This window comes from Python bivittatus, unplaced genomic scaffold (assembly GCF_059951505.1).
Source record: "Python bivittatus isolate LINGU-HERP-01145 unplaced genomic scaffold, Pbiv_v1 ctg000220_np1212, whole genome shotgun sequence".
In the NCBI taxonomy this organism is placed as follows: Eukaryota; Metazoa; Chordata; class Lepidosauria; order Squamata; family Pythonidae; genus Python; species Python bivittatus.
This window is the reverse complement of record NW_028277048.1, coordinates 4,112,512-4,139,402: the sequence shown is the minus strand read 5'-3', so window position 1 is coordinate 4,139,402 and position 26,891 is coordinate 4,112,512. Positions and strand designations below refer to the sequence as shown.

The following is a 26,891-nucleotide window of genomic DNA, read 5'->3' as shown; positions in this document are numbered from 1 at the left end:
TCTGTTGATTCTAAGCCTCGCCTCCTTCCGGAAACTTTACTCTTCTATTGGCAAATTTGGTAATCTCAACTACGGATTTGATTAGGAGCCTGTCATTCTAGCAGGGGGTGTTTCCTGAGGACAGCAACGAACGAATTAGGAGCTGGCAGTTTCCTACTGGCTAGGTGGCTTTTCAATAGACCGTGGGAGGTGTCGAAAGGCTCAATTTAGCTCAGTAAACGCATGCGTAGTTCCTTGACTTCTGGGAAATGCAGTTTAGATGCAGCAAAAGGCCTTTTCTGACTGTTTTAAAAACAAGGAGACGAAGTGTAACCGCCGTAGTTAACTGCACTTTCTACTCCTTGAATATTAGAAGTGATTTGTGGATCAGACCAAGCAGTATCCTGTTTCTAGGATGGGCGATCGCTTAAGCAAACCCCAACAGCAGAACTGGAGAGCAATTGCTGGTTCCTGCTGTAGCTCTCCGGCTGGCATTTACAGGCAACGGTTTCTGATTCTAAAGATACTGTCGAGCAGTTATTACTAATGGCGACTGATAGATAACCTTATTCGCGTTTGACATCTTGCCACAAATGCAGAAATTGCAGTAGCCTTATTTGCATACACCGAGCCAAAACAGCCAACTCCGTTTTAGCCAGGGGGAACACAGCCTGTGTGAATAATCCAGGGCGTTGTGCAAACCCAGAAAACTGGGTTGAGGCAATCTTAGTTCAGTCAACTATCGGTAATTGTGACGTGAATGTTTTACCAATAGAGGTGAGACCAAGCTAAATCCAAAAATGCAAGGGAATTCTTGGAAGCTTGGTATTCAGACAAGGCAGCAATCAACACACACATGGAGATAAACAGCATCTACACACTATTCAAAAGAGACAATAGAAAAGAAAACAAAAGACCAGAACATCTCACCAGCAATCATCACCCAGATAAACAGAGGTTACCACCAGGCACACAATCAACCAGTAAACAATACCCTAATCAAGGAACTACCAGAGGAACAAAACAAAACCCCCACCAACACTGGCAGGGGATGCCACAGTATATAAACAGAGTGCAAATCCCATCCCATTCTAGCACTGAAGATGTTACCTAGCCGGGTAATGAAACGTTTGCAAGAAAAGAACCAAGCTCAGAGAACCCCAAGGACTCCACATGTGAATGTATTTTTTTTAACCAGGTGACCAATAGATGGCAGCACAAAGCTACAACACCCATTAACCTTTTGCTGTCTTATATTGATCTGGTTTTGTAGCCCAGATCCCATCATGCCGCTAAATTAAGGCCATTGTCGGTTACCCAGATCAAAGCCAATTGCCTTCCCCTCTCTGTTGTGAATTTCAGACCTTCGATGTAGCTCTTGCTTGGGGCTGACACGGCAGAGAAAAGTAAAGGTGCACAGAGTTTCCCTTGTAAGTCATCACAGCATGCAAGACTGTAGAATAACATCACTACTTACTTGTTCAAATGAGAAGAGAATATTAACAATTTTCATGCTTGAAAATGTATATAAAGTGCATCTGGAGGTGAGTATGCAGACAACTTTGGCACAATCTTAAACTGTTTAGTAGAAAAATTGAAACCAATGAAGAGAGATACTAAATAACTTACACTCCTGCATCACACCTGCTCTTTAAAAAAGGCCATTCCCTACTGAAACTAAGTCAAAGCAATTGCAATTGAACTCATACTTTCCCTTGTCACCATACCTTTTCCTTCCTGCCCCCTCAGTATCTTTCCCTTATGTCATGATTTTCTTCTAGGTAATCTAGCTGACGTATTGACAGATCCTTTTTATAGAAGACTGAAAGAAAGCTAACTTTACAACAACTTATATATGCTTCATTTTCTTGCAGTGTTTTTTAGATTTCATTCACTCCAGTGACATTTCAATACTTGGACACAATATACTGAGAGATTGTCACACCTGAAACTTTTGGATTCCAGGTACACAAGAGGCTGGTATCAAACCTAATCCTAAAAAAAGAATAAAACTGAGTTCATTAAACTGAATTACTATGATTATACTTTAGGTAGGCACCATGATCCCTGTGAGTATTTCCCTTTGCTCCTGTAAGATTTCTCACCCCAATGGTAAGCCTCTGTTCCACATTCATTGACAGCCACCCATATTTTAGTTTCAATCCACATTCAAGCCAGCTCAGGCATGACTTGGAGTAATTTAACAAATTTACTCCTTCCTTTCTACTAGCTAGAAAAATGTTTGTCTTTTGAAAATTCAGCAGAAGTCAGGGACCAAGATTGAGAAAGAAAATAGCATTATATGTTTAAAGGCTTTGTGGAAGATCTTAGGATACAAGTTATTCCCTGATATCCATGTTGAATGTTGCTGCTAAAATATTAACACCTACATTGGAAGAAAATTACAGAAGATATTGCCTGGAATAATTCATCCTGCACAATCTGGGTTCATAAAATAATCCCAAGCTTCAGATAAGAATGCTAAGACTTTGGTTCATACAATAGACTTGTATGCTGAATCTATGATGTAAAGGATGCAGAGAAAGCTTTTGATACAGTTTAAATCAAGTTTTTGGTTCAAGTGTTGCAGAAGTTTAGATTTTCTATAGACTATTTCTTGGATTATAATTTATTATCTTAATCCTTCTGCTCAGGTAATTACTAATTCACTAATATTTAAAATGCAGTGTGGAACACTTCAAGAATGTTCCTACCTCCCTGAATTTTTAATTTAATGTTGAGACCCCAGGGATACCTAAGAAGGCAAACTCATGAAATTAAAATAATTTGCTTAGTTGAATTTGAATATAAGAAGTTACATACAGAGGATATTTCAGGTTGTTTTTATGGTTATCAACAATATTTAAATCTGTAGGTGATACAATCATGTGGCTATATTGTAAATATTCTGGATGTACAATAAATTGGAATAAACCAAATATTATATAAATTGTGAAGAAGGTTCCAAATTTAAAATGTTTATACTATCCAGAAGTTATTGAATACCTAGAGATTACTATAGCGAGGAAGATATCCAGTTTAGTGGATAAGAACACTTCAAAATGTACTACCCAGATGAAAGAGGATATTAAGGGGTGGATGAAAATACCCTCAAGAGTGTGAAGAATTAATGCTGTGAAAAGGAAATTTTGCATCCAGAGTGAAATATATTTTGAGAACACTGCCTGTGTTGGTTTCACTTAAATATTTCAAACAGGTTGAGAAGTTAATGATTAAAATTTTATGGAAGGACAAAATACTCAGGATCTTCTTGTTAAAATTCTGTCTTATGATAGTAGTTTTAATTTTCCTGATTTTAAATAATATCATTAGGCTTGTTTGTTAACCCGGAACATATATTGTAATGGAAATGTACCACTGTGAGCTCAGCTTGAGAGTTATTGTTTGTCATCTTGGCAAGCTCTTGGTTCTAATTACAGTAGGGATTCAGTTACTTTTACAGTACTGGAAGCAGTCAGATATTTGAGGCTTATTGGGCAGAAGATTTAAATTAGATTGTTTTCCTCTCTTGAGAAATTTATACTTTGCACTAATTTTTATTTAAAAATGGCTGGTAAATATTTGGGAGTGGGAACATGGGTTCAATATTAAGTAATGATACCTTTACAACTTTTGAGATTTTACAAAACAAAATTTACCTAAACAGGCTGAATGGCAATATGTACCGTTAAAACACTTGTTATGTACATTGTTTGGTCCATATGATTTAGTGGCCTCTAAAATTCCAGAGTTATTGGGTGTGGAAGAGAAAGCTTTAGCTGAAAGAAAATAAACTAACAAATTTTAATTACCAAAATGTTTAATAAAAATAAATGTGGACATAAACAATTTGGAATGCAGAATAGGAGTATCCTATATTATCAAATCAATGGCTTTAGAATATTAGATAAGTTTTCTATGACCTAACACTCATTTAGTTTAGCAAAAAATTATCTTCAGGGTCTGTTGGACCCCTTAACGAAAGTAAAAAGGGTTGGGATCTCATCCTTTTTATGCTGGAAATGAAATTTGAAGGAACTTTGTACATGTTTTATGGGCATTTCCACTTGTTATTCCTTATGGTTAGATTTCATTTATTTATTAACTTTGTAAGACTGCCTAATTCAAAGTGACTCTGAGTGGCATACAACAAATGAAAACAGTTATCAAAAGATGAAGCAATACAGAAGGTTTGTCATACTCCTACTCTTGAGGCGTCCACTATCCCAGTTAGCCCAAAGTCTGATAGAAAAACCAGGTTTTGAGACCTTTTTTTAAAATCGGGGGGGGGGGCTAGACAAATGTCAGGGTGTATGCTGTTTCAGAGGGCAGGAGTAGTGATAGAGAAGGCACACTTCCCATTAGATGATTTTGTGTTATTGACAGGACCTGGAGCATGCAAACTGTCAAATTGGACAGGATGGGCAGACACTATGGGAGATAGACAGTTCCTCAGATAGCCAGGCCTTATGATAACCAGCACCTTGAATTGCACCCAGAAGCCTAGATGTTAGATGGGCATACTGAGCCTGGGCTGCTGTGTCCTGAACCACCTGCAGCTTCTGAGTGGTCTTCAAGGGCAGCCTTATATAAATCACATTACAACAGTCCACACACAAGATGACCAAAGCAGCAGGAGCAACAGCAGCAGCATCTGACTGTCCAAAGAGTCTCCTGGTCCAGAAAATGGTACAATTGGCAAAAAAGATAGATCTATGCAGAGGCCTTCTTGACCACAACTGCCATCTGCTCCTTGAGCAGGAGCTGTGAATACTAAAGACCCTCAAATTGTGTATTACCCTTGAGTGGGGAAGTGCCACCCCAACCAGGGATAAAGATCAATAATCTAGAGATCCAGGGGTCCAAATACCTACAGTCATTTGGTCTTGCTAGGGATCAGTTTGATCCTGTTCCTCCCCATCCAGGCCCTCACAGCCTCCAGACACTGGAGTAGGTAATTGACAGCATTGTTTGATTGACTCGGGGTTGAGATATACAACTGGGTAACATCAGTGATACTTATCCCAAACTGATGGATGATCTCACCCAGCAGTTTCATGTAGATGTTAAACAGAAGGGGTAAACATTGTTGAACCTTATAGCACTCCACAGAGGTGTGGAGCTTGATCTCCCCCCCATCAACATCAATTGGGACTGACCACTGCGAAGGGAGAACCACTGAAGTACCGTGCTCCCCCCCCCCCTCAAGATATTCCATGTAGGCAATCCAGAAGAATGTCATGGCTGGTGGTATTGAAGACTGCTGAGAGATCAAGAAGAACCAGGATGGTTGTATGAATCCCATCCTGGCTTTGCCAGAGGTCATAAAAAATGTTACCAGTGCCATTTTGATGCTATGTCCTTGTCTGAAACCTGACTGAAATGGATCTAGCTTCTTCCAGAGCCCTCTGGACCTAAGCCTGACCACTAAGAAGGGAAGATTGGAGACAGGGCAAAAATTAGGTCCAGTGACAACTTCTTGAGGAGAAGACACATGCCTTCTCCTTCAAGAGCAATGGGACCAGCCCTTCCCTCATCTAAGATGACACTACAGTATGGCCCCAACTACATGCCACCTCCCAGGAAGGCTTAACAAGCCAGGAGGGGCATGGATCTAGTAAATAAGTAGTTGGTTAGCAGCCCAGTCCACTTCCAGTTTACAGGCGCAAGCTCTTCCCAGGTAACTAAGCTTCAGTCACCTTCAAAGGACCAGTTCAGAGACCAACTCCAAGCCAATCCAAATTGATTTATCTGCTAGATGCCTAGAATATTGTTCACCATGGCCCTGCAGGTAGTCTTGTGACTTGTCCCTCCCCAGCAAGGAGTGAGTCACCTTAAAGAAAGCTGCTGGGCATATATCAGTAAATGTGATAAGAGTGAAAAAAAACCCTTCATTTTGCCACTCTTATCACCACAAAGTCGTCCTTATATGGGTCCTTGTGCTTGGTTAAATTCCCTTTTTGACTTCTCCTGGCATTTCACTTCCCAGAGTTCCTCAGAGAACTAAGCTCTCTCAGATCAACGCACAGTGGGAGCTGCATATTCAACCTAAGGCCCTCATCACCCACCCATTCTAGCCAGTGACTTAGGCAAACCCCAAGTTCCCTCCAGAACCTTTCTGGATTCGTCAGTCACCTGGGGTGGATTGATCTAATAGCTCCCACCTCCCCACAGAAGGAAGGAGTAGCATCAGTAAGTTGAAAAGCAATCAGAGTTATTTGACCATGAAAAAGGACTGATGATAATGTACTCCACTGACAGATCACATCTCAACTGGCCCAAGACAAAAATCAGACCCAATATGTGAACCCTCCCTCCACCCCCACAATATGTGTCAGACCCTCAATAACTTGCCATGTTTGCCAAGGTAACCATGAACCTTGACCTGCTGGTGGCAGATTATAATTCCTAAGGACCATAAACCTCAGGAACTTCACCATCAACTCATTAACAGAATCCAGTGGCTCAGGCAGAGATGTTACCAAGCTACAAGGAGGCTGGTACAACAGCAGCAAACCCAACTGTTCTCTAGTGCCCAGCTTCAGCCAAAGGGTCTCACTTCTGTTTATATGTGAAGCAGAGCCTCTGAAAGCCAATAAAGCCTCCTGGGTGAGCACTGCAATCCCACTCCCCATCCCTAGCCTTGCAGCTGGTGCCAAAGGGTGGACACATCTCCAGGAGAGGAACTCCCCCCTCCAAGCCCACACAAGTCTTGGTTATATATGGCTGGTTGGCTGCCTTATCCAGAATCAAATAATGGATGAGGACAATATTATTACACACTGACTGCGAATCAAAAGCAACAACTGGAACTCAGGGCCATCAATGATCTGGTGTAATGGGCTGTAAAAGTAATCTTGAGGAACAGAAGGAAGAGCTTCAATCAAGACAATGGTCAGACAAAAGAAATTTGAGTCCAGGCAGAAATGTAATTTGAGAAAGCTTCTCATCTTGTTCTCTTGAAGATAAAGGGAGGGAGGGGGAAACACATTCAGACTTGCAAGATTCTGTTATTGTAACCTTATAATAAAAGTAGTATTAGCGTTCATACCCACTGTTTTATCACCTTGATCTACAGTTCAGTCTTCAGCTGAATTTCCCACCCAGAATCCAGCCAGTTCTCCAGGTGAGCCTCCAATCAAGCCTCCAGCTGAAGCGCCAGGTCAGATTCCCAACCGTCTGGCAACTCCAGACCCCACTAATTGGCTGTGTATCTTCACTATCGTTTCTGTAATCACCACTATTGTAATTACATCAAAACCCAGTAGGGGTGTATGAACCCACTCAAACTGCTCAACCATCCCCACTCAACTTTTTATCTGTTTGTCCTTCTTCCTCTGGTCACTCTGTGTCCAAAACAACCCCAAAACATTCAAGGCACCAAAAAACAGAATAAAAACAAAAAAAAAACCCTGAAAAAAATACAGGCACCAAACCCACCAAATACAACACAAGGTATTATCACTATAGAGAACCACATTCTTGGAAGGCAGGGTTAGATATGTTTTGTTAAATATATTCAAAAAATCTGGAATCTTTCAGTCTATGAAGAACTGTAAATATATCAAGCTTGGACTGTTGCAAGTAAAAGGTTATTATTATTCATGAAAGAATGCTTGTGTCCCAGAATCTAAAACAAAATTTGTGATCTTTCAGCCTTTGTAGTGAAGAAGAGGCAAGACCAGACAGTATGGTTTAATTCTTGTTCAAAATTTGAATCATAATGATAAAGTTGAAGTTATATAATTGCAGTACATATGCATGTGTGTGTGTGTATGTCTTTTCTATACATATTAAAAATTAAATGCAGTTTTTGTTTTTTGAGCATTTAGGTTTATTTAATTGTTTAGTTGTTTTTTTAAGAGATCTTTTTTTCCTTTTCTTTTGTCCCAGCTAGTTTAGTATTTTTTTTTTAAATTTCTTTCTTGTTTTCCCTCACTGTATAATAAAAATACTTATGAATTTTAAAAAAGAGAAAGAGTGGTTTCTTTTGATAATCCTGGTCACATGCCTCAACACTATATAGACAGGAAGTAGCCCAGTGTTGTCCAAACCTGGCCACTTTAAGATGAGTGGACTTCAACTCCCAGAATTCCCCAGCCAGCCATGCTGGCTAAGGAATTCTGGGAGTTGAAGTCCACTCATCTTAAAGTGGCCAAGTTTGGACAACACTGAAGTAGCCCTATAGCATTCCCCCCCCCCTTTTTTTTTACTTAGTAATTGCCAGAAAGTAAAGCAGCAGATGGGAGCCCTACTTCTCTTATACCCCAGAGTAGTGAGGAGGATGCCAGCTGGTATGTACCTTAGAAGGTGGTGCTAGCAAGAACTACCAGGCTGTTTCTCTAAGGGGCAGGAGGGAGGAATAGAGTATACAGAAATTTTCTAGGAGAGGAAGCTTGACACATCCAGTTGTCTGATGCTAGCCCTTCAAGGTAGTCCAGACGAGAAGCACAACCATGAGTAATAACTCTATCTTTATAGCAAGGTTACATTAACAGAATCTTGCAAGACTGAAAGTATTTCTCCCCTCCTTTTCTTTTACTCTCTGGAAAACTAGGGAGGGTCCCTTCTGAAACGCTTCCCACACCCCTCCTCCTTCTGTGGGCTGAGATACCTTTTACATGCCAGTTGTCCAGTCTGCAGCTCTTCCTGTCTCCCAAGATCATTCCCACCTACCATTCAGACTATTACATCTATCCCACGGGTTCACCAAGCCACTCTAAGCTTATTGGGGGCCAGGGATTCTGGAGATAATGATGAGGCTTCCAACTCCTATTCCATTTATTTGTAATTAAAAGAACCCTAAAGTAATTAAGTAAGTAAATAAGTATGTTAGAACAGGTGACACATGAAACCTGACAAGTGCTGAGTGAAGGGTCTACAAGCATATGGGTGCCTACTAGCACCACTCTGGGGACAGAAGCTCTACATCATCCATCTTTATAGACAAGTCTTTTGATTGTTCATAAAGGCCTGGAGTGGTAGAGAGTATCCAACAGGGCTGGAAAGTTAAGAGCAATCTTTCTGGTTTACCTGTTCATAGTGTTTCATCTCTGGCTATGGCCACCATGGTAGGCTTTTGGCAATGTTCCTGTGATGGACTGGAATGGAGGAAGGGGGGTGAAAACGGTGCTCTTGTCTCCAGAGCAACGCTCTGGAGATAAGCGGAGAAAGCTGGCGCATCCCTAAACATTCCAGAAGATAGTGAATAGCTGTCCCTGGGAACTACTGGTCAGTCTGAGAAGATTCTGTAAATAAGCGCTAGCTAATAAACCTTGCTGATTGAACCTGCACGGTCTCCAGGAGTTCCTTGGGCTAGGCCTGACAGTTCCGGCAACACTCTAATCATTTATGTGTTACCGTTCAGTGTTGTGTGAACTCAGACTTTCTGGTTATTTATTTAATTTATATGTTGCCCATTCCCGGAGATTAATTAATGAGTCAGTATGTTGTGCAAACCTAGAAATGTAGGTGAATTAAGTTGGCTTTCTATAAGCATGCTGTGTGATCCCGGGCTTTCTATAAACCCCAACACTATGGCTTTCAAAATTCCAAATGTGCTCCCAACCCAAAAGTTTCCTGCTCCTCTTTTAGGAGGAGATAGGTTGCATTTTGTCTAAGATCAGAGTTCAGTGAGGACAGGATGAATATAGGCAGTTAATTTTTTAGATTGTCCTTGTATGGGTTTCATGCTGGACATGGAATGCTCCCATTCCCACCCTTAATTCTGAGAAAAAGAATAAGCTCTGCGTCTGAAATCCAGGTATTTTTTCCTGCAAATTTCTGAGACTTGATCTTGGGATTTTGGGGTGTCATAAAGGACGTGCTGAAGGGGCCACAGGTCATCCACTACTAAGTTATATGGAATTTGGATAATTGGTTTATCTCCAACTGTACTCCTTTCAAAAAGAACCAGTTTTTACCTCTAATTACGTTAAAAGTACAAAGCTTCTTTGGAAGTTAAAAAAGAAGATGGTCAAAATAAAATGTATAGCAGACAAAGCAACAAATTTTGACGGCAATAATAGATGTATTCTGTAAACTTCACAGAAGTAAAAAGAATGTTACCATATCTGTGTTGCATTTTTTGTACCCCTTTGCTGACATCTAGATTAATTCGGATTTTTATAACACAGATACAATAGCCCTTTTTTTCCCCCTTGTTGCAGTTTTTTAAACTTTAAACTGTGTTTCAATTCTCTAATAGTTCACTCAGTGCTTCAGTATTTCCAGTACACATACAGGCTTCGCTTGCACACTTCTGGTGGGCTGTTCTTTGTGTGGGGAGGGAAATGCTTGGTTGATACATCTGTGCTTTAAATGTGGTTAAAAAGCCAATTATAATACTTCTTAACTACTGTTTTTTTTCTATGTGGTGCAGAAGTAGGATGAACGTTCTGACGAAGTATTAAGGGGGGGGGAGTGATGGAAGGCGTTGAAAACAGGTTGAGACATATATTTTACTCAGAATAAAAATGGACAGTAGCTAAGACAAAACTCATTACTTACCCTCCCTAAGATGCTCCTTTTAGCATTTAACTAAATGCTAATCATTAAGAAACAAAATATGTCTGACTCCAAGTCCAGAACAGGAACAGGGATTGATACTTAAGGCTACCAGATCTGAACCACAACAAACTCTAAACAGCAACAAAATGCTAACTGTTTGCTTTTATCTAGCAGTTGTCTGAATTTTTGCAGGTCAGATCTGGTAGTCCTAACTGAACCTGGTTTGGAAGTTCTTTCACACAAAAGTCAATTCCTAGTTTTTCTAAAAGCCCAATTTAAATGAAAAAGGCTTCTGCTTGTCATTGTTCTACTCTATGATGAAGCCAGAAAGAAACCCAAAAGAGAGGAAGACAAAGACCTATAATAAGGAGGTGCCTACTGGGTCAACCCAAAGGTCCTGTTTCCCAGAAGCCTTCAACAAGGGCATAGATGCCATATCCCTCTGACTCCACTGCTTTGCCCTGATCTTAAGAAGGGTCCAGATCTGTTCATTTTTGCCTGAAATGTTACTCTTATCGTGCAGCAAGAGAGCAAACTAGCTACCTAGCACTTGGGGCAAAGTTTATCTCTGTCCCAATGAAGCCTGGATGGTGGCATTTGCTACCACGTACCCATGGAAGAGGCTGCAGCAGTCTTCTTATCGCAAAAGACAGGAGAAAGGCCTCTTATCTCTAGCAGGCTGAAAGGACAGAATTTGGAGAGATAAGAAAAGTTCAGTGGTGTTCTTGCTGCCAACATAACGTGGATGATATTTGCATAAAAACGTTTTATGACTAATTTTATCAAGCCTCGGACTCAGTAAAGAGAATTAATTTACATAGATGGAAAGAAATCTACACTCCTGATGTTAAGCAATGGGTTCAAGACATGTGGGGGGTTTTAAAACCAATTTTTGAAAATGTCTTTATGTACTAAAAATTATGGAGCAATATAGTCAAGATTTAATGATAAGGATAGGGATTGTATTAATTTTATATTAATATCATATGGCTCCTTTTTTCCACTGTAATGCATATAGATTTTGTAAAACCATACTATCACAGATGTTTTATTCTTTTTGCTTTCTATACTTCACTCATTAAAAAACAGCATTAAAAACATAATGTGAAAGAGATCTTGCTAGAAGAGGGAGGGGTATATAAACGCTATAACAGCTATAGAAAATGGTAGATTTGGGGTGCTGTTAAGAGCAACAGAATGAGAAGCAGGGCTAGTGCAGCCTACGGCCACCTGCCAGGCAATGCTCCTGCACAAAAGCTACTGAAATTAATTAAAACAATGGGGCAGCTCTCCTGCAGTTCCTGTTCTCTTCCAATTGTACTAGCAGCATTGAAGAATTCCTGGTGCTGTGTATTGTGTCCCAGGATCATCAGGGTACAAGGGAGGGCTGTGTAAGTGGCATTTTTACCCCAGTAGAGTCATGGAAGTCTACTGGGCCAATGTGAGGAACAGGAAACTTTTGTCACTGCCTATCAACTTTGAACAAAATCTGAACCAAAGGAACAAATAGTTTTCCATTCTGTCTTCCCTTCAGAAACCTCCTGCACACTGGCACTTATGAGCTAAAATAATTTGCCTGGATTCAGTGTTGGTAGAGGGAGTGAGATCTAGCGCTAGGGCTGGGGTTTCTGGGGCTCCTTAGGCTCAAAGCTCTCCCATTTACCATCATACATAGACGCCCGAGGGAGGTCATCCACTACCATGGTGTCAGGTATCATCTGTCTGATATAAAATCATCAGATGTTATATTATGACCCCTGGTTGACCAAGTTGCACTCCCCCAGACAGAACTGTTACATAAGCTGGACTCATAGTTCTTGCGGAAAGAGCAAGTGGCAGCCATTTTCAAAGATCCACCTCATGCACTCTTTCCTGGATCAGCAGAACTTGCTCCTAGTTACTCATGCCTTAGGCATTTCTCACTTATTGTAACGTCCTCTGCATGGGGCTGCCTTTGAAGCTCATTGTCTAGAATACAGCCATGAGAGCAGTTATGAGGGCACCTCAGTATGCCCAGCTGACCTCTGCTCCATGAGCTCCATTAGTTAGTAATGAGCTTCTGGGTGCAATTCAAGGTGTTGATTGTCATCTATAAAGCTTGTGGTCTGGTTCTTTAAGAGACAGCTTTCTCCCATTCTCTCTGCCCATCCCGTATAAGAGCATAGGGTCAGTAGGCTCCAGGTCCCAATGACTAAGTTTGTTATCTTGTGAAACCCCAGAGTCATGCCCCACCCTCTGGAATACCATACCCCCAGAGGTGGTTCATATGACTCCACCTTTGCTGTCCTTTGTACAAAAAAAACAACAACAACCCTAAAACAACCTGGCTTTTCAAAGAGGCCAGAGGCCAAGGCAATTTGTGACCCAGACTGGTGGATGCTGGGTAGTTGGCACATATCCCTCCCATGCATTCTCCATATCTGATTTTATATTTGTATTTTAATGAAGTTTAACTCTGTACAGTGTCTTGAGTCTCCTGATTTGATGGCCTTATAAATCCAATAAATAATATAAACAAATAAAAATAAAAATAAAAATGGGGAGGGGAGGGGAGGGGAGGATGCTGCACCTTGGTCTGGAGCACTATTGCTGAGGGTAGCACTAAGGTTAAAAAAACTGACAGAGGTACGTAATACAACAGCAACTGTCTCTGTCCTGGTGCATTGCAGACACTTGGGGCATAATTCCCAGCACCCCTGCCAAACGACCAAGCTGATCAGGGGATAGTGGGAGATGTAATAAGAGTAAGAACCCTACTTGTCTGCCTTCCCGTTTCCATCTGTGCACTTGGGACATAAAAGTCTTCTAAATCCATAGATAGGTATGAGGAGTCTCGGTGAGTTGTTCTGCCTATGTTCCTCTCCCACTCTTGTTCTTGGCATTTGCATATCTTGCTGTGCATTTTCTCTGTATGCACCTACATGTCCGTCCCTGCCAGGAAAGGCCAGGTAAGCGCTGAACACAATTCCCTATCTGCCAAGCTGATAACAAGAGAAAGGTTATCTCTGATTAGCAAACATCCTTAATAAGCCAAGTCCTCCCCCACCAAGAAAGGTCTCTATCCCCTCCTGCTGCTAATTGGGGAGATAGCCTGAAAGATGCTCGAGTCCACCTGGAGGTATAAAAAGGGTTCAGGTCCACTGAGAGAAGCTGGCAAAAGGGAGCTGTGCTGCTGCAGGGGATCCCCTTCCTGTCTGGCAGAGCTCAGCCATGCACAAATTCCTCTTGGCTCTGGTGCTTGGGGTGCTGCTTTCAGAGAAATGGCTGGTGAGTGAAGCCAGGACACCCCCCTATGGCGTTAAGCTGTGTGGCAGGGAGTTCATCCGTGCTGTCATCTTCACTTGCGGAGGATCCCGCTGGAGACGAGCAGGTGAGCAAAGGGGATGCTGGCAAACTTGGGCTTGAGCCTAGTTGTTAAGATAGAGCAGCCTTCCGCAACATGATGTCCTCCAGATAGGATAGGACTACAGTTCCTTAAATTCCCAGCTAATGTGGCCCTCCATAACAGAGATATCAGGTTACCACCTCCTAACACCCAAATACCTTTTAGAACATGGATGCTTCACAGAGGCCTAGTCTCTATTTGGAGAATTATACTTCCCATCTTTTTGAAGGAGAAAAGTCAAATGAATCATCACTTCGTAAGGTCTAAATATTAGACAAGATTACAACAGACTAGGCCAATGAATCAGAAAGCTCTCACACACAGAAGTATGAAATGGGTGGTAAGCTACTTCATCTCAGATACTGAGTATCATCCTTCCAGACGTTAAGGAGATTCCCCATTCGAGGCATAAATATGTGATACAAAACGGCCAATCCTTCTATTCATGTGTAAAGAAAAGCTGATGTCAAGTTTGAAGAAGAGTTAGAAAAAGACAGTTGTTCTCTAGATCTCGGTTCCCAGTCTGTAGGAAGCCAGATTGCATTTATAAAAAGAAAGCCACAAATTGCAGAGTTGAATTTCCCACATTTGGTGAAATCGCAGGGGTGAGCACACCCAGAGGGCAATGGATAAGCCTCACCCTGGGAAACCACCTTCATGATCAAGGTAACTACCCTGCCAGGTAAGTATTTGAGAACTCTAAGAAGAAAGCCACAAAGGGAAGAGAGCCTTTTCATTCACAAACTGCTGTTTTAAAAAGGAATTATAAAAAGATGCAAAGAATGCTTTGACCAGGGTGGGATTGGGAGGCAAGTGACCAGTGGGCTGCCCTGAGAACTAACCAAACTTATTTTATTGTTCTTCTTGTTGTAAACATGGACATTGCCCGAACACTCCAAGATATGTTGTGTGGTTCACCACTGTGCCATGCATTTGAAGCTGTTCTTGCATTGCTTCCTGTGTAAGTTTGTATGCTGCTAGTTAGTGTAAGCTTGCAAAAGAGTGTAATGGCTTTGAGTTACAGAACAGGAAAGGACTAAGAAGCTGCTGATCCAAGGCAGGGCCGTGCAATGTTTGCTCCATCACCTTATGACTCAGGTTCTTTGATTCATAGCCAAGGGTATGCTTCCAACAAAGGGTAGCTACACTGTGGGAAGGCACATTCAGGGATGGTGCCCTGCCATTCACCCACCAACTTAGTCCACTTTCACTATTCAGTTTGCGCAAGTCGGGTTACAACTCCCACTACCCCAGTCGGTAAATCTCTTGCTATGTGGGATGAGAGCTGTCACCCATCCCTTCCCAAGAATGCTAGAGTGAGTTTAAAAGTAGGTATAATCTGTCCAGTTGAAATCATATAAAAATATAGGAAGGGACTTCATTGTTCATCTAGGGCAGGTTTGTCCTAATGGACAACTTAATAATGGACAGTGTAATAGCTGGCTGGTTGAAGGTGCTCCTGTACAAGACAAGAGTCCTTTTCTGCTCTACCAGGAGATGCTGGAAACCAAACCTGGGATCTTTTGGGTGCAAATCATGGATACTGTTTGGGGAACACATCCCATCTGCTATTGAAAAGAGTGCACCAGTAAAGAAAAATGCGGAGACTAAGGTGCATCATAGTGGCATCCCTATTTCAGCTGGAGATACCATAATTCCCTCCTAAGCTTTTGTCCATTTCTTCTGCCCACCCTTTCCTGTCTCTCAATTCAAAATGGAACTTACACATCTGAAAGCAGCTGGGGTTGGAGGAAGAGGAAGTAATTACAAAGCTTTAGGCAAGGGACAGGTCAAATACCCCTGTTCAGGAAACTCAACTGCAAGCATTTCCTTCTAACATCACCCCCTTTTGAATATGCTTTTGACTGCACAAAACAGACTTGTTGGCATTTAAATTAGCATATGGGACTTCCCCACCACTGTTCTGAGGCCCAATCCTGCATTGGGCAGTTTAAACTAACCCATAATCATCTTCACTTCTGTTGACCTTGATACATAGACAAGGCTGCCATCCAACCACCACTTGCCCTCTTCCCCTTCAATAAAGGTGCTTGAAATACTGAGACTCAACTCCTGTTTGGAAAAGGCAGATCTGAATGGCTACAACCGAATATCTGCTAACCTTAGAAATTGTTCAGCCTTCTGCTTCATTGCTATTTCAGATATTGCTTTGTTTACTTACTAAAACAATTATCATTAGCACCAAATTAATTAAAATTCACTAAGACAGCCCACAAAGCATTTGTTCCCTAAAGGGGTTACGAAAAATGTACTTCTTGCTACTTCTGTAGAGGATGTAAGTATGGGGCTACCTAGATACTTACTCAGCTTCATCTAATGCCTGTTACTTTAAGACAGCCTGATTCAACTGACATCTCAGCAGTAGTATTTGTTTGCTGAGCCTAGGATCTTGCCTCTGATCCCCCCAGTTTCCAATGTTGCCTTTTCATTGCAGGAAATCTCAGTGCCCTCCTTGGTGGAGATTCTGCAGAAGTCTTTGATGCCACGTCATTATCCAATGAATGGAATCCAGTCCGTTCCTCCCCACAGGATCCCTCTGACAATTATGGGATCTGGCGAGGCCAGCAGAGCTATGCCGTCTCCGAAGACCCCTGGCCTTTGGATCGTGGAGCCCGAGATGTTATGGCAGGTCTGAGCAATGCCTGTTGCAAGTGGGGCTGCAGCAAGCGTGAAATCAGCTCTTTATGTTAGATAGCAGTTTAAGTTTACTGCATGTGTCCCTTGGTTAAAAAAGAAAAGAAAAAATAAAACAAGGAAGTATACACCAGTATTTGTGAGCTTGACGTTTAACCAGGATGCATTCAAATGCTACCTAGCTAGCCATGAATTCCTCCATGAAACATCCATGCTTTCATCAAAATAGACACTGATTCTCAAAGAAGCCTATGGATCCCATTTACAGACTGATGAAGTGCTTTGCAGCTGTCACGTGAAAGCCTTGTTATGCCATTTCCATGAATTTTAAGAACATCAATGAGCCTCAGTCCCAACCAGAATGGACAGTTACACTACACTTCCTAGTCTCCTGTTCCACTCAGCTGGAATTAGTAGAGCTGGATTTCCTGGAATGGCTGGGGACCAAGGAGGGTTCATAGCAGAAGCAGATAATGTCTGGTAGGAAAGTAAGATGCAGTGGCTTTCCTGAGTGTTTGTGAGGGTCTCTTACAAATTAATTTCTGGGTTGGTATTGGAGTCAATCTCACAACCAAAAGCTTTCAGATTGATGCTGCTTCCATGGTGTATCCATTTTTCCTCTCAGAGAAGAACTAACCCTGCTTCTCTGAGATTCAAATGACCGTATGTCAACGCTGAAAAGAAATAAAAAAAGATGAAACGAAACAAAATAATGAGATGGACTATGTTGACTCAGAGCAGTTTGGTCTAATGGAGCCACTCAGCTGGGATTTGTTTTAATTGCAATGACATCAGCACTCCTCAAATTAGAAACACCACAAGATGTTTGCCTAACATTTCCAGGCAGCTGAGCAAGTTTATCCTCATGCACAATGCCTGAAAAATGTTAAAGAGCTGAAAAAGTTTAGGGAAAAGCCAGTGACATTTTTCAGAGTGGTTCTGTGCAATTTTACGGGAACAATCTGCCATAAAACCAAACTTTTGAGAAAATATAAATCATATTTTCTTTTGCAACCGGGCTAAAAAAAGGAGGATTGACTCTTGGGGTCTATTGAATGCTATATGCCAGCTTTACCATTGATCTACATATGTTAGACTACAACTCAAGCTACCCTTAGCCAGAATTATGAGTGGTGGTCTAATACATGAAAAGGATGCAGAGTCTGGGAAGGAAATGGTCAATTGCCAGAGAGCTTTTTTTTTTTTCAGCAGTGACAAAGTAACAATAAATGTGAAATGTGGCTGGGTAGCTAAAGGCCTAAGTACCTTTTTTTAAAAAGATTTTTCATCCTGCCTTTATTATTTTTATAAATAACTCAAGGCGGCAAACATACTTAATACTCCTTCCTCCTCCTATTTTCCCCAGAACCACCTTGTGAGGCGAGTTCAGCTGAGAGAGAGTAATTTCATGCCCAAAGTGGGACTAGAACTCAGTCTCCTGTTTCCTAGCCTGGTGCCTTAACCACTAGACCAAACTGGCTCTCCTCCTTCCTGTCCCATTCTTCCTGTCTTCGCCTTCTTCGTGGCCCCAACACTTTTCCATTCCTAATCCTTCCCACACACCCCAGGCCCCACTTTTCTTGGGAGTCATGTATTATACATGTGTAACATTTAATTGTGTATTATACATGTGTAACATTTAACACATATGCATGCAGGCATTCTTGTGCCAACCTGATATTAAATGTAACTCATTAAATTTATATCCTATCTTATCTGCAAGACCTCACATTCTGTATTCCCTCCTCCATTTTCCCCATAATTTTGATATTTAAATTTCACAATCCCCTTCCAAAACAAAAGCCTCCTAGCCATGGGCTCACCAAGCCTTTCCACTTACATCAGAATTGACTTGTCCGCAACCATCATACTTCTCATCCCTATATAGTATGGTGCTTACCTAAAGAGTTGTCTGAATTCCTTGGCTTGAAATGTTGATTCCTGCTAACCAGGATAGCTGGGTGACGCAAGTTTGGATGCATTTAGTCATTCTTAGCTGATTCACAAAAAAGCTAAGTCAAGTCCCAAAGGCCTTCTGGAACAGCTAAGGATTTATTTGATTTCAGAAGGGTAGAAGAATGGGAACTACCCCTGCCTTGGGGGACAAGCTGTTCCAGAAGAGAGAATCACCCACAGAGAATGGCCACTTTTGGGCCCCCACCTGTTGCACCTCTCAGTAACCAAGGACCTTCAGCAGACACTCTCTACATCCTTAGAATGGGCAGGCAGAATCTATATGAGGTATTGACCTTAAAAATATCCAGGCCCTGAGCCATGCAGATAGTTCTCGTTTAGCAACCATTTGCAGTTACAACAGTGATGAAAAAGTAACTTTGTGACCAATCTTCATATTTACAACCTTCACAGGTCTTAAAGCAAAGGAAAGCTGGAGTAAGATCATAAGCATAGTCCCAGTTTCACTTAGCAACTGCTTTGCTTAACTACCGATTTGCTGGTCCCTGTTGTGGTTACTAAATGAGAACTACCTGTATAGGGTTTTATGGTGATAACTAGCACCTTAAATTGCGCTCAGAAACGTATCAGTAGCCAACGCAGCTCCTGCAGACTCTTACAGGGCAGCAACCAGTGCAGGACACTGCTCTTTCCTTTTTATATATGCAATTTTATTAAAACTTTTTAAAAAGATAAAAAGTAACACAACCTAATACAAAGTAAAGAGAAGAAGAGAAAAAGGAAGAAAGAAAGCAAAGAGAAAGCAAAAAGTGCAAGAAAGGAAAAAACGTTAAAGAAAAATAGAAAGAAAAGATACAAAGCAGTGGCTTCCGATATTCTTCACAGCAATTATAAGTACAATTATACTTTAACCTCTCTAAAGTGACATCATAATACTCTTCTTTCTATAATCTAAGCCGCCTAATCATTAAAACCATAAATCACAAGTTCATTGTTTTCATTTTTACACAAAAGGTCCGTAAGAGGTTTCCAGTCAACAATAAATGTAGATAGTGTCCTTTCTCTAATCAAAGAAGTTACTTTATTCATCTCAGCAAGATTTGTCAATTTCACCAACCATTCCTCCATAGTGGGTAGTGCCGTCTTTCCAGCGAGATTGTTTTATCCAGTGTGCATATAATGTCGCTGCAGTAATCATATATTGAAATAACCTTCCATGACACTGGACTTTCACCAACTGAAGTTTCTGGGTGGTTTTCAAGGGCAGCCCTAAGTAAAGCAAATAATATTAATCCATTTGGGAGATGACATGGCTGTGAATGACCATCTTCAGTATCCCCTGTCCTAAGTAAGGCTGCAACTGGTGTGCCAGCTGGACCTTGGCAAAAGGCCTCCTGGCCAGAGTCTCCACCCATGCTGTTTCAGCAGGAACTCCGTGTCTAGGAGCAGCTCCCGACTGCAAGCTTCCACCTCATAGGGGAGCACCCTCCAGCCCAGAGGGAGTCCCAGATGGCAGGATCAATGGGCTTCCAAATGAAAGTACAGTCTGTTTTGCTTGGGTCACCTTCTTCTAGGATGTTTTTTCAGCTTCCCAGTCCAGCTCACAGCCCAGGGACTCCCTGGAGGTTTTCTCCCGGAATTAATAATCTAAATACACAGAATTTTTCGAGAACGGGGGTTAGTTAGATACTGCCTCTAAGCTGGGCAAAGACTCGTGCTAACCAAGCAGTGACCAGTACTGGTTCCCTGGCATACATATTAAGTGCAAGGCCAATATTGGCTAATTACAGTACAGCATTCACTATCGTAACACATAATGATGGTCACAAAGTCAGACAGCCATTTAAAAAATGATCAGACCAATTCATGTATACCAAACCTTGTGAAAAAAGGATAGGGAGCTAACAAATAAACCTAATGGATAATGAGCTGTGTGTGATTGGGCCAGGGAATGATGTGGGTTTATGAATCTAGCTTTTTAGTTTAGCATGTTATAAAAACCCAACCCAAGTGGAAGCTATCCTTCATATATATTTCTCAGTCAGAAATGGGAGATCCAGTTCATTCTTGCATCCAAATGGAGAAAAATAAGCCAGTGCAGTAACTCATGCATAGATGCAGCAGACACACTCCTCTGCAAGATCCTTATTGATGCATCCAAATACTGTACTGGGAGGAATGGTCTAATTGCACCTAATGGGAATAATTATGCCCCCCACCCTATTGGGACATCAGGACCAGAGCTCTAAACCCAGCAAACACAGGGCAGGCAGTTTGCTTCTTACAGCACATCACTGTGCTGTTGGAAGAAAGATTTATCTTACCAGGTCCGTTTCTGAGCCAGGAGTAAGGACACTGACAAATTGCATGAAGTTAGGAGGTTTATTCTTCACCCAAAAGCAGAAGCAACAACAGCATACAGTTAGGTGGGCAGCTGCACTGGACCCCCTCCATGCAGCACATTATATACCTTTCGTTACATTCAGACCTACGTTAAGATGTCATGACTTTCTGATCCAATCAAAGCCAGTTACCTTGATCCATACTCCTCCCCTTACCCAGGACCCCTTTCTCTGGTGCTGATTAAGGTTCTTCCTTTCTGTATGTAAACTAATTTCTATCACCTTGAGTGTTAACAGCCATATGTAAACTATCCTTTATCACTCTGATTGTTCACCAGGCGGTGTCCTGATTTACATCCCTTAAGAAACCTGGGCCTGCTTTTACTTCATGTTATACAAACAGGTAAAGGTAAATGTTTTGTTAGGCACTAGCCTTTGTTTATTCATTTACCCAAGTTTAGAGAACCAAATTAACTTGAGACGAGGCTTATTTTTAGCTAACAGAAGTTTATTGGCCAATAAATATTCTGGATGGCTCATTCAACAGGTGGCAACATGTTGAGGAGAACCACACCTTGCAAAGCAAGGAACAAAGATTTTATAGTCATCCACAAATGTAATCAGATTCATACATCCCCTCATGTCCATATAAGGGATTTTTGGGATGGTCCAGGGAGGAGTAAAGGTGGGCCCTAAAGAGGTGAACCTAAGTTTAACTTTTTCTTCTGGCTACCAAGGGAATAGCACATGTTAGCACATCCTTATCTCTTGAAGTATTCAGGGCCTCTTTCTTTGCAACTTCTTTGGAATTCGGTGTCTCTGCCTGCCCCGTAGGAATCTAATTTATAGCTTACTTGTTCAGTCAGGGATCTGGCTAATTGCTTCTAAAGGAAATGGGGTGGGGGAATGGTGTACTCTCTTGGAAGGCAATCAGGCATTCAACAAAGAGGGGGGAAAGAAACGCTGTGCTCTTTACAAGGCAAGTTAATCCTTTATAAGTAAGATAGAGTGCACTGTCACATGCATGCCCACACATTATGAGAGAGTATAAAATTGTGTATCAAAACAATGCCCTTCAGTTTAAACAGCTAAATGTCTAAATATCTAAAAATGTCTAAATTCCCAACCTTCTAACAGTGCCATGCCTCCAAGGCTGGAAATTACTGTAACACATCTTATAAAGGGGAGTGGGAGAAGCAAGGGAATCTCTATCCAGTCACTGGAGAATAACTTTGAGCAGCGTGTGAGAAAGGCTCAGAAGAGTCCCTACGAGTGTCGGTCCTTATTTTCTTCGTCTAGCGCAGTGTTTCTCAACCTCAACAACTTTAAGATGTGTGGACTTCAACTCCCAGAATTCCCTAGCCAGCATGCTGGGTGGGGAATTCTGGGAGTTGAAATCCACACATCTTAAAGTTGTCGAGGTTGAGAAACACTGCGCTAGTGGTTAGCCCTTATATTTGCTTAATGAGAAAAGAGTAGGGCTCCTTATTGCCCTTTGCACTCTTGCAGGAACCGTAGGAAGTCGGGCTGCCCTCTGAGGCATCGCCTGCAATTGCTCTGAAGACCTGCCCGAACCTAAAGCCCAGGAGCGTGAACAATCCCGGCGCCTGTGTTTTTTTGTGGAAGCCGTCCGAGTTCCTCATTACGCGGGCCTCGCGTTCCTCCTTTCGCTCTTTTGAGAGCGCGGCGGAGGAGGCGGCTTTCTCTTCCCCCTCAGCCCGCGGGGGTAAGCGAGACCTGCATCAGAAGAGGAAATGGAAATAGTCTGCGAGAAGGCAGCGGACGCCCCGGCACCCCCACCCACCGGCTTCCTTGGCTGGGCCGGGGGCGGAGCAAGCGCGGCGTTGAGGGCGATGGAGGGCGAGATTAGCTTCGCGCGGCGCTGCCCGGGAAGAGCTGCGGCCAGTGGCGGGAGTCTTTCTTTCGGAGCCTCGCGCGGCGGTGCTGGGAAACATTCGGGATGGGGAGCGCTGGCGGCTGATGGTGGTAAGCGAGCTAAGGGGAAGAGGCTCCTCCTCGCTTCGAGAAGAAATTGCTTGGGGTTTTCTGCGCGCTCTGAGAGGGAACGACCTCCCTGTTCTTGGTCCCCCCGCCCCCCGTGGAACTTCCCAAGCAATTGCGAACTTCCCTTGGGCGAATCTTCTCCGATGAAAATTAGCTTCCGATTGGCGGCTTAGATGAAGTGGAAAGGGGGTGTTTGGAGTTATTTAGCGTAAGTGGGAGCGAGAGAGCAAATTAAACAAGCGGCTATCTGGTCCCAGAAACCTCTGTGAATTTCCAGCATTGTCACACACAGAATGGGGTGATGACAAGGAGGGGTTCATTGTGGAACTCCCCCCCCCCCGGCTTCGTACGATATGTTCGATCTCCAGTCGGGACGTTGATTTTTCTAGGTGGAAGGCATTTATAGCAATTAGCACGAACCTTTGGAGCCAGATGAACTGAGGGATGTGGTGCGACCTCAGGACGTTCGTAGGTGCTGTTTCGAATCTACAGGCAATAGGGAAGATCACACTGCCCAGTTCCCTACAGAAGAGAGTAAATCTGCAACTATCACATCTGCCAACAATCTGTCTTGCCTGTCTACTAGGAGAGATCTACAGTCAGTCTGATTTGACCTTTTCCTTTTCTTCTTTCATTAGAATTGTAAGTTAGTGTAGTACCATGCGACCTTAGGCACTTCACACGTATGAATCCATCCTATCAACCAGTTTCTCCAAATCCGGATCCAGATTATGCTCCCACCCTATGATATTCAGGAAGCTATTGAAGACCTGGCTGTTCTTCCAGGCTATGGGTCAGGTGGATGGCTGAGCCCCTTTTGAATGGGGGTGTTGTTTCTTTGCTTATATGTCTTTGGGCTGGGTATGAAGTCTTTTATGGTATTGTTCTTACTTTTGTGGTATTGTTCTTTACTTTTGTGGTATTGTTCTTACTTTTTCACTGTAAGTTGCCCTGAGTCATTAAAAGTTGGGCGGCCTCTAAATTGATTAAACAAATAAAATATTTTGTCTGCATACCTGTGCCATTGCAAAACTCTATGAAGGGTTTCACACAAAATGCTAAATTATAAACCAGAGTTTAAAAATGTCTGGACTCATATAATATGATGAAAAAACTACAGCTTAACTTCGTATTATGTGAATCAGGCATCATGAGATAATATGGTGTGTGAACATAACCACTGTCAGAGAAATGTCCTGGGGAAGCTCCATGTATCTGCTCCATGTGTAACTGTATTGTGTGAACCCACAGCTGCTTTAATCATATTTTGCTGAATAATCCACAGTGTGCTGAGTTCATACTTCACACGGTTTGCTTGGATTTGACTTCACTGGGTTCACAAACTATGCTGTTAGGATTTGTAAGCCAATCTGATTTGAATTATTCAAACTACAGTGGACTGGGTAAAATGTTGAGCCCACTGATGGTTGATTATTAAAGTCAGCCAGAATGTGTGAATTCCTATTCTTATTTATTCTATTGGCTAAATGAGATTTTCCCCCTTCATCCATTGCTATGGCATATATTTAAAGCAATATGGTTATTCAGTCCTTGTAGCATATTGCCAACAATGAGTGACACAACAGTTTCCCAACCCTCACTCTATTCTTCAAGTTTGGAAATGTTTTATTTTCTGCTCTGTTATTTTAATTACTTAAGATGGAATAATTTTCTTTTAATGTTACAGGGGCTGAGCATTAATCCAAGGTGCTCCTCCATCATGTCACTAATTAAGTCAGCACCATGAGAAGAAGATGGGGTGTTGCAGGGCTGTTGCTTCTGCTACTTCTAGCCTTCAAGATCTCTGGGCTGAAAAAAGGTAAAGGAGAAATATTATCACTTCCTTTCAATAGGTCTGTTTCTAAAACACCTCAGCTGAGCCAATATGCTTGGCTGTAAACCCCAGTTAATGAATATGCGTGCTGAACCATTTTTAACTTCTGTGTGCTATTCTTTAACTGAGGGTTTAAGCCATATCCCAAATAGCTGCCATCTTGGATCTCTTTAACTCAGGTACCGTGCCTCAGATTTGTTGTAAGTTGTGGCTCCAGTTTAAAGAGATCCAAGATGGCAGCCGTTTAGAGCTCCAATGGTAAGAGACGCCTAAAACCTTCAGTAAAAAACAGGGTGTGGGGGTTAAAAATAGTGGTGTGTATGCATTCCCTGGGTTTGTACTTGGATATGTAGTGTGAGTATGGCTGTTATCTTGCATCTACATGTATCTGCAGCAACACTGGGACTAGTTTTCTATAGCGCTGTCCTCTTAGTTGCAGTAGCTGAGTGAATCTTTTCTACTGGAGTCTATTTTTTGACTGGCTTTGTTGGCCAAACTCAAAATGTGGAAGTCACCAGCCTCTTACACATTATGCCAGCAAGATGAGCATGGTGGCTTTGGTGCCACAGTGCCTCCCAGCTCTCTTTTCCGCTGTCCTCTCCTCAGAAATAAGTTGAGTGCTGATGTCTGAATCCACCTTTGCAGCTTCAAAGCTGGAGGAAAAGCTACTTACTCATAACAGGGCAGCATGTAATTTGCTCTGGTACATAACAGCCTTTTCCTCACATGTTCAATATCTCAAAATTATTGCATATGCACACACATTACAGTCCCATGAGATGGCACCACCAAGTAAGCAGCTGCATTGCTGAGTTAAAACAATAAATTTCCTCAGTATCTTTGAGTTGATATATTTTGGACGAAAATATCAAAGGTATGGCAAAGTCGCTCTCTCTCAGCCCACCCTGCCTCACAGGATCACTGTGAGGAAAAAATAGGAGGAGGGAGCACTTTGTATGCCACCTTGAAGTCCTAAATGAAAGGTGAGATATAAACCTAATAAATAAATAAATGGCCATCAACTTGGATAATGGATCAGGCCTGAATTCTGCTTCCAGTATAAGAAATTCCTGCTAGAATACAGTAAATAGGCAGAATCATGTCCCTGCTGGCCCAGTGTGCTTCTGCTTGGTTGATAAGAGGTCATGGAGTCACAAATATTGGGTTGTGTGTGTGGCAGTGAAGGATTTGATACCAACTGATTGAACTGTGGTAGGATTATAGACTTGTTTAGACACACAACTATGTCTCTGTTGCTCTAAAGCAGTGTTGTCCAAACTTGGCCACTTTAAGATGAGTGGACTTCAACTCCCATGCTGGCTGGGGAATTCTGGGAGTTGAAGTCCACGCATCTTAAAGTGGCCAAGTTTGGACAACGCTGCTCTAAAGGAAGCAAATTATATGAGGATGGACAAGGGTTATTTGGAAAGCAGCATTAGGGGAGTTTGTGAACAGGAATTCTAGCTGTTTTGTTATTTCATTCAGTGTAGGTGCCACCCGACGCCAAATAGACCTAGGCAGCTCACAATATAATACGGAATAAAAAAGTGATTCAAAACAAGACAAGATGGGATCTAGTTGCTTGATACAAAAACAAAACATATCCAAGAAGGGCCTCCATGCTTCCTAACCCAACCCTCCTCACCCCTGACAATCAGCCGTGCTGTCAGAGGCTGATGAAAGTTGTAACTTAAAACTTCTGGAAGATACCAAATAGGGTTAAAGTGACCTAAAAAGAGAAAGGGTTGTGCCTTCTATAGGAAGGAAGGTGATTAAGAACGGTTGGGTGATTGGGACTGCAAGGAAGAAAAAGGGTGTATTTTGCATGATCAAGCCTAGGCTATGAACACCTCCTATGTCTTTCTAAAAGCTGCATATTAACTGTTGTGGTCTTTATCTTGGCTTGTAACATTTTCATTTAATTGAAAGTGTTTCAAGCTTAATAGAATTGAATCCAAGAGATTGACTGGGTTCAAATGTTAAGTCATAACCTGTTAGCACTGGTTCTGAATAAATTATAATTGACTGGGTTTGCACAATACACCAATCCGTAAACTCTGATTTACAGACAAAAGTAGAGTTTGTACAACACTAAATCAAAACCAGAAAATGGCTTTCTGCATATATACAATCAAGGAGGTGGCTCCAACCACTTTTAATGATTGCTTGTTAGATCAGTGATAAAGAAGGCCTTCCTAAATCCAGATGATGTTTCCATTATGATGATCTCATCTTTGGGGAAAAGGTTTGAGAGATATTTCTAGATTCC

The 26,891-nt window shown here is 42.0% G+C and overlaps 2 protein-coding genes and 1 pseudogene across 4 annotated transcripts in view; 2 read left to right on the top strand and 1 right to left on the bottom strand.

Annotated features, from left to right (window-relative positions):
* The first annotated feature begins 13,631 nt into the window (after window positions 1–13,631).
* Window positions 13,632–17,301, top strand: RLN3 (relaxin 3). The gene is made up of 2 exons (XM_025171372.2): window positions 13,632–13,858; window positions 16,329–17,301. Exons 1-2 carry the CDS (start codon window positions 13,699–13,701, stop codon window positions 16,583–16,585), a joined length of 417 nt encoding a protein of 138 aa, XP_025027140.1. The 5' UTR covers window positions 13,632–13,698; the 3' UTR covers window positions 16,586–17,301.
* Window positions 14,412–14,563, bottom strand: LOC112541534 (U1 spliceosomal RNA; annotated as a pseudogene).
* A 5,302-nt stretch (window positions 17,302–22,603) lies between the features above and the next one.
* IL27RA (interleukin 27 receptor subunit alpha) overlaps window positions 22,604–26,891 on the top strand; it is a 28,017-nt gene continuing 23,729 nt past the window's right edge. Inside the window, exons 1-2 of one of the 3 annotated variants that reach the window (XR_015795605.1) lie at window positions 22,604–22,770; window positions 24,476–24,607. Coding sequence is in view for 2 of the 3 variants with exons in the window: in XM_025171371.2 (XP_025027139.1) it covers window positions 24,532–24,607 (76 nt within the window). In the remaining variant the exon portion in view is untranslated. The remainder of the gene's footprint in view (window positions 22,771–24,475; window positions 24,608–26,891) is intronic. The other 2 variants (XM_025171371.2, XM_007435543.4) reach the window with 2 other exon arrangements.